This window comes from Colias croceus, chromosome W (genome assembly GCF_905220415.1).
Source record: "Colias croceus chromosome W, ilColCroc2.1".
Classification (NCBI taxonomy): domain Eukaryota; kingdom Metazoa; phylum Arthropoda; class Insecta; order Lepidoptera; family Pieridae; genus Colias; species Colias croceus.
The window spans coordinates 340,650-348,266 of NC_059567.1; the positions used below are offsets into that span (position 1 = coordinate 340,650).

At 32.1% G+C, this 7,617-nt stretch overlaps 3 protein-coding genes across 3 annotated transcripts; 2 read left to right on the forward strand and 1 right to left on the reverse strand.

The window, feature by feature from the left end:
- Positions 1-1,085: 1,085 nt before the first annotated feature.
- LOC123704890 (60S ribosomal protein L12-like) lies at positions 1,086-1,983 on the reverse strand. The gene has a single exon (XM_045653386.1). The coding sequence runs from the start codon at positions 1,676-1,678 to the stop codon at positions 1,184-1,186; it is 495 nt and encodes a 164-aa protein (XP_045509342.1). The 5' UTR covers positions 1,679-1,983; the 3' UTR covers positions 1,086-1,183.
- Positions 1,984-2,006: 23 nt separating this feature from the next.
- Positions 2,007-2,870, forward strand: LOC123704857. Its single transcript, XM_045653346.1, has one exon. The coding sequence runs from the start codon at positions 2,007-2,009 to the stop codon at positions 2,868-2,870; it is 864 nt and encodes a 287-aa protein (XP_045509302.1).
- A 1,507-nt stretch (positions 2,871-4,377) lies between these two features.
- On the forward strand, positions 4,378-6,975 carry LOC123704893. The gene is made up of 2 exons (XM_045653388.1): positions 4,378-5,513; positions 6,916-6,975. Exons 1-2 carry the CDS (start codon positions 4,707-4,709, stop codon positions 6,916-6,918), a joined length of 810 nt encoding a protein of 269 aa, XP_045509344.1. The 5' UTR covers positions 4,378-4,706; the 3' UTR covers positions 6,919-6,975.
- Positions 6,976-7,617: the final 642 nt, after the last annotated feature.

Below are 7,617 nucleotides of genomic sequence, written 5' to 3' on the forward strand. Positions count from 1 at the left end.
TGTCTATTAAAAGAAATAAGTAGTAGATATGTGTGAAATTTCAGATGTTTTATGTCAAAAATGTTAGATGAATTTCTATGTGTATAAAAACAACGAATAAATTATTGTCTTAATTTTTTGTTTTATTTATCCTACACTCCACTAAAAGTGTGTACCTACTTCCCAGATAAAAACATGCAAATAAACTATTAATGTGGATTAATTCAGACAAGATTGTTAACATCAGATTTGATCTGCCATTTCTGTGAAACAAATCACTACAAAAAATCCATATTTGGGATATGCATCCCTTGAGATTGCGTTTCGAGATTTGACTATAAAATACATATTATGTATATTGAATAACATGCATTATGTTATAGTCAAATCTCGATACACAATCTGTTTGCGGAAGGACTGGTTTATCTTATCTGATAGTTTTGTACTATCAATCAATGAAAGCTAGTGTAATTAGTTATAGGTTTATTCTGGGTTACTATCAAAATTTGTTGTTGTAGTAGTAGATTATAGGCTATACCGCTTTAGCTTATGTGATTCTGCTAGATAAGCTACATAACTTGCAAGTATGTACCATAAAAATTTGCTCAGTTTTTGGGTAAAAACATTACAAACATACACTCCAAAATTTTATTTTTATAATATAAAGATTAAAGAAGTTATTTTACTTGTACTTTTATAATATCTACAAATAAATAGTCAGGAGAAGTAATGATTGGGCTAAAAATTAGTATTGAAGTAAAACAAACATATTATAATTTAACTAATTTATTATCTAAATCTGAATTATTATAAATCTATATTTATCGCTTAAATTTATCCTTTTGATCTGGTATTCTCTTCATAAAGATAGTTGACTCATCAAAGTGTTTCGCTTTGTTTCCGGGGAAGCCTACAGTTATTATTTGTCGATTCTGTGTTTCATCAAGAAATAATACATCAAATATTAGAATGTGATCGTTCGAAAAATTCATAAAATCATTAATAAATTGGTTTACTTATTAATTTTAAAGGATATTAAACTATTTTTAAGATATTTTTTAAGATTTTTAACTCTTATAAATTATCGGTAGTTTTAAATTTAGTTGATCACTTGATTTAAATATGACACTTTCCATTTTGATTAGAATAAAACAAAAGGGGAAAAAGGCTACCCCTAGACAAAAACAAAATAAATAAAATTAATTTATTCAACTGGTATTCTAATTTCCCCCGAATTGATTAATTGAGTAACTTCCTTAGGGGTCTTACCCTCAACAGTACATCCAATAGAATAACAAGTACCAAGGACCTCCTTAACTGTACCAGATAATTGTTTACTAAAACTCTTAAATCTAATCTTCCTAGCCACTTCTATGACATCAGAAAGTGATAAATCTCCATCATGCTTAATATTCTTAACCTTCTTTCTGTCTCTTGGGACTTCTTTAAGGGCTTTTATGAGAAGAATGGAAGTGGATGGGTGTAATTCAATCCCTACCTTACCAGCCTCGATTGCAAGTTCAACAACAATTTTAAGTCCTTTAAATTCAGCAGTAGCATTCTTAATGTCTTCTCCAACTTTCTTAATCTGAATACCAAAAGAACCAGCCCTTTGTGCTAAAACTGGACCAGGAAGTTCTCCTCCTATAACTTGAATCTTAATGTATTTTGCTCCGCTATCTTGTTTGCCCTTATTCATTTTTGTGGGGTAAAAAAATTAAAAAAAATATGGGAGTGTTGAATCAAAAAAATATCTTGTAATTAAAAATATTAATAGAAACTACTCTTGTAATGTACTTTATGGAGAGGGATTTAGATAAGGTCAAAGCCATTTTTAATGTAAAATATTTGTACAGACATTATTATTGTGAAATAAATTTTATTACTTTAATTTACACACTGACTATAGTAAAATACATTCCCTTTACTTTAATATACACATTATTATTATTATACAATACATTTTATTACTTGTTTCACAATCAAAACTATAATTGACTATTCTTTACAAACATGAATCACAATGAATGAAACAATTACAAAACATGATTAAAATGAAACAGCCAAATATAAAAGAAAAAATTGAATCAAACATAATGATACTAGGATTAATCTTCTTGAATATAATTTTCGCAAAAGAAGGTACTTTGGTACCGTTTAAATCTAAAAGTCTTAGAATTACTTTGATGGCGGATAATTCTGTGAGGTTCATTGATCCAAAAGTTTACAGCGGAAAGAATAAAAGTGATAGTTTAATAAGATACGATCCTAAGAAGTACAGACTTTATATTGGTGGAGACAAAGCACTTTGTAAAGTAGATGAAAACTCTCCCATTGTGCCTACGTGTGTTGACAAAGTCCGATTTATCGATTGGAAAGAGATCGGAGAAGATGGTAAAACGAAGTTTGTGACTGATAATAATTTATGTCTTACAGCTGGTTCCCTTGATACTAAGACAAACGGATATTTTGTGAATGCACATCAGTGTAATACTGAAATTCCCAATCAGAAGTTCCTTTTTACTCAAGTAACCAGAGATGATTATACTGATGATTCCGAAGAGACAGGAAAGAAAAAGAAAGTTCAAAGAATGAAATCGAAATCCGATCCTGATCTTAAAGTGGAACCAACAGACGATGAACTTGATTATGAGCGCTTAAGAGATAAAGCCAGAAAGAATATCTCCGATTTCCAGAGAGATGTTGCAGGAAGTAAAAAAGAAAAAGACGTTTTGCTGACTCTGGTAGATAGGGAACATCCATCTAACAAAAGCCACTACAAAACAAATTCAACCGAAATGAAGAGATTTTTAGCAGGAACTGGACCTAAAATTATTAACCATGACTTTGTGGTTGATAGTGGTATTAATGCTAGTCTTTTAAAGGAATAAATAAAATTTAATTAAAAAAATAGTTTACAAATTTTTAAATGTATTTAATTAGTAGAGACCGGATTAAAAACCTTTTCTTTCATTCTTAATTATAGGAGGCATCATATTTAAAATTATGTTAGTTTTTAGGAAATTTATTGTATCAACAGGTAAACTAAGGCTTATATCTAATCATATATTCTCAAGAAAACTTAAAATATGTTGTCTATGGAATCCCAAAAGGTGAAAAATTTTAGCAAAAATAAGATATAACCTGGGAAAATCTAGACCAAAATTGAGCCTGAATAAATCATTGATATGTCATTAAATAATGAATTTGATCTCATTAAAACACTTTTAAAACATGCATGATTTCTATGAAAAGTAGCATTCCATTTAAACCATTTAATTTTATAATTTAATTAAGCAAACAACTCATTTATAAGACGTAAATTTTTACTTAAATTTGGCTATTACTTTCAATTGAAACAAATTCACTTAAAACATCACAATTTTTTAAATATGAAACACGAATGATTTGTATCATCCAATCTTTTTTTATTAATTTGTTACTACGTTTTATGACGGGATCAGCTCTCCTGAAACCTTTAAATATTCATTTTGAGACGAAAACATGTTGTTATTACTCTTCGGATTTTTAAATGCTTTAACTTCTGATGTTCATAAAGACATTAAAATACTAACTAAAGATCGAAAATATGAACTTACTCTTACTAATCCAAGAATTTCAGGAGAATTCTTAGTTTTCGCCAAGACAACAGAATTTAACAGACAAGACAATATATTCAGGTATGAACCTACTTTAGGAGGAATTCTTACGATGATGGGACATTCTTTATCGTGGAATAATGAACTAATGGCCGATTCACAGCATATCCGGCCTACATTTAATCCGGGCGTGACGGATGATTGGAAGATTTCAGGTGTTGGTTCGACAACTCGAATAAAAAACTCGAAGAATTTATGTCTTAAATTTGGAAAGCGTTTGCCTAATACAACATCTGAGATGTATGATGTGTTAGTATTTGTACTTTAGCTTGTACTTTAGCTGATAGTGACCAAGAATTGGTTATTATAACGAAATAGATGTCTGTAATTTGTTGGCGGCTCCTAACTCTTGCAGAAACGATGGGAGATATGTCGAAACTATGACAGATGTCAAAAATCGTCCAAATTTAACATAAATAAAAAATTTTAATTTTATAAAAAACATTGTGTGTTGTATGAAATATACAACTAAATTTTTGAGTAAAAAATTCTGTCGTTTTCAAAAACAATATTTCAAGCTTTTAAAAATATTTTTTTCTAAATCCCTCATGAATCCAAATCATAAATTCTGGAGTAAACAACCTGTAGAAGTTGGTGAAGGAAATGATATTATCAAACATCCAGATACCATACTAACGGAACCCTTGGTACTACCAGAAGGCTTTTCTTTTGAGAACATTACAGACATAAAAGAAATATCAAAGTTTTTATGTGAAAATTATGTTGAAGACTTGTTAAAGTAAATTTATTAATTATCTGTGTTATTCTAAATTGCGTGCCTTCCATTGCGGTGTATAATCTATGGTCTCTCTCTGCTCTGTGACATTATAGCGACTGCATGTGTTCCCGGTATTCTTACTTAGAAATAAACTAATTTTGAAGTAATCAGTGCTTGTAACTCATTAACCCCATCAGGTTATGGGCCCAGATAGCTCAGAAACAAGGAAAGTGCGAAATCTCGTTGTAAAATCAGTGATCAAAACATTATATGTGAACTTAACCTCAAACCGGCAACGTGACTTTTGTTAATACAAACTTTTGTGTTGAAAGTGAATAAATTCAAACAAAATGGCAACAAATAATCAATTGGCATTAATTGAAAAGCTATCCGGTCGGGAAAACTATGCAACTTGGCGGTTTGCAATGCAAACATATCTACAACATGAGGAGTTGTGGGACTGCATAGAATCTAACATGGAATCAGATCCAAAACGAGATACTAAGGCGAGAACTAAGATAATCCTCTCAGTTGATCCCACAAATTATGTGCATATCCAAGAGGCTCGCACCGCCAAAGAAGTTTGGGATAAATTGTCCTCAACATTTGATGACTCTGGGCTGACACGCAGAGTTGGGCTACTGCGTGACTTATGTAATACGTCACTAACTGAATGTCAAAATGTAGAAGAGTACGTAAGCAGAATAATGAACACAGCTCATAAACTCAGAAACATTGGTTTCAAAGTGGACGACGAGTGGCTAGGTACTATGTTGCTCTCAGGTCTGCCCGAAAGCTACAAACCAATGATAATGGCCATTGAAAGCTCAGGCATAACTATTACTTCAGATTCTGTAAAGGCAAAATTATTACAGGATGTCAGACCATATGAATATGAGTCAAATGCATTTGCAGTTAACAAAAAATTTCAGAAAAATTTCAAGAGGCATTCTAAAGGACCTAGGTGCTACACCTGTAATAAATATGGACACAAAAGCCCAGAATGCAAATTGAAAAATAAAGAAGTATCACAAAATTCCAGTAGTTCATCATATGCTGCTGTATTTATTGCGACAACTGCACAGAATGATGCCTGGTATGTTGACTCGGGAGCCTCCATGCACATGACTAAGAACGCTGACTTTTTGTCACATCAACAAGACCCATTAATAAAAACAATCAACGTTGCTAATGATAAATCCTTGTCTGTGAAATGTTCGGGGGAATTAAATCTAGATGTTTGTGATGAAACCGGTCAGTGCAGAAAAGTATTGCTTCGGAATGTTCTTTATGTGCCAGAGCTGGCTACAAATTTATTATCTGTGAGCCAAATAATTAAAAATGGTGGTCAAGTCAAATTTAATAACAAGGGATGTGTTATTCTGAATAAATATAAAACTATTGTGGCAACAGCAACAGCTGTGAACAACATGTATCGACTAAATATGTATAATGGGCATGCCTACATATCTGATGTTGAAGAAAATGATGCATATTTGTGGCATCAACGTATGGGTCACCTGAATTTCAGTGACTTAGATAAATTATTGGAAAATACTGAAGGTATGAAAGTACTAAAGAAAAGTGATAACAATTTAACATGCATAACATGCATAGAAGGAAAACAAGCGAGGTTGCCTTTCAAAAATAAAGGAACAAGAGCAACAAAACTCCTTGAACTTGTGCATTCCGATGTATGTGGGCCCATGGAGACAGAATCTCTGGGTGGAGCTAAGTACTTTCTCACTTTTATCGATGATTTTTCAAAAAATGTGTTTGTTTATTTCTTAAAGCACAAATCAGAGGTGCTTGATAAATTTAAAGAATTTAAACAACATGTAGAGAAACAATTAGAATGTAAAATCAAATGTCTCCGCACTGATAACGGCCTTGAATATATTAATAAGAATATTTCTGATCTTTTAAAAAGTAATGGAATCATACATCAAACTACTGTGCCCTATACACCACAGCAAAATGGTGTCGCTGAAAGACTTAATAGAACATTAGTGGAAAAAGCAAAGTGTATGTTACTTAATGCAAAATTATCTAAAAGATACTGGGCGGAAGCTATCCATACGGCTGCTTATCTACTAAATAGAATACCAACTAAGTCATTAGATTATAAAACTCCTCAAGAAATATGGACGGGAAATAAACCAAGTGTTAGTCACCTACGTGTATTTGGATGTGAAGCGGTGGTACACCTACCAAAAGAGAAAAGAAAGAAATGGGATCCAAAAGCACAGAAAGCAATATTTACTGGTTATTGTACTAATACCAAGGGTTACAGGTTTGTCATTCCTACATCTGGACTGGTTGTGAAGAGCAGAGATGCAGTCTTCCTAGAATCAACTGTAACAAGAAACTATGTTCCGGTGGACTTAACTGAAGCAAAGGACGAGTCTCTAGATGAAGAGCTTCCTTCAGACAGCACAAAGTCAAGTTCCACAAACACAGTGAGTAATTATGATGAATATGATTCTTATGACTCATCGTCAAACAGTATTTATGTACCAGATACAAATATTAATAACCTGCCCGTTCCAAACATAACATTAAGACCAAGAAATAAACAGTTGCACTCTAAATTAAAAGATTTTGGAACATATTTATGCTATAATGAAGGAACTTTAGATGTACCTTTAACCTACAATGATGCAATTACATCAGCTGATTCTGAGAAGTGGAAAATGTCAATAAGTGAGGAATTACAATCTCATAGTGAAAACCAGACATGGAAATTGGTTGAGAAACCTGAAAATGCCAAAGTGATTGGATGCAAATGGGTATTCAGAATAAAGGATGAGCCAACAGGTCCACGGTACAAGTCTCGTCTGTGTGCAAAAGGCTATGCACAAACGAAGGGGATCGACTATGATGAAACCTTCTCACCTACTGTCAGGTATGACTCTATCCGTTCACTTTTATCAATAGCTGCTGAACAAAATTTAGAAATAATGCAATTTGATATAAAAACAGCATTTCTTTATGGAGAGTTAAAAGAACAAATATTCATGGTTCCACCTGAGGGCTTAGAATGTTTGCCTAATACTGTATGTAAACTTAATAAATCACTTTATGGCCTCAAACAAGCTCCTAGGTGCTGGAACACTAAATTTAATATAGTTTTACAAAAATTTGGTTTTGTCAAAAGCTTAGCTGATCAGTGTGTCTATATTGGTCAAGTTAATGAAATTAAATGTTATTTATGCCTGTATGTGGATGATGGTCTTTTAATGTCAAAAGATAAGATGATTT

Coding starts and splice junctions, on each gene's coding strand:
- LOC123704857 (XM_045653346.1), top strand. CDS start 2,007: ATGAAACAATTACAAAACATGATTAAAATGAAACAGCCAAATATAAAA.
- LOC123704893 (XM_045653388.1), top strand. CDS start 4,707: ATGGCAACAAATAATCAATTGGCATTAATTGAAAAGCTATCCGGTCGG.
- LOC123704890 (XM_045653386.1), bottom strand. CDS start 1,678: ATGAATAAGGGCAAACAAGATAGCGGAGCAAAATACATTAAGATTCAA.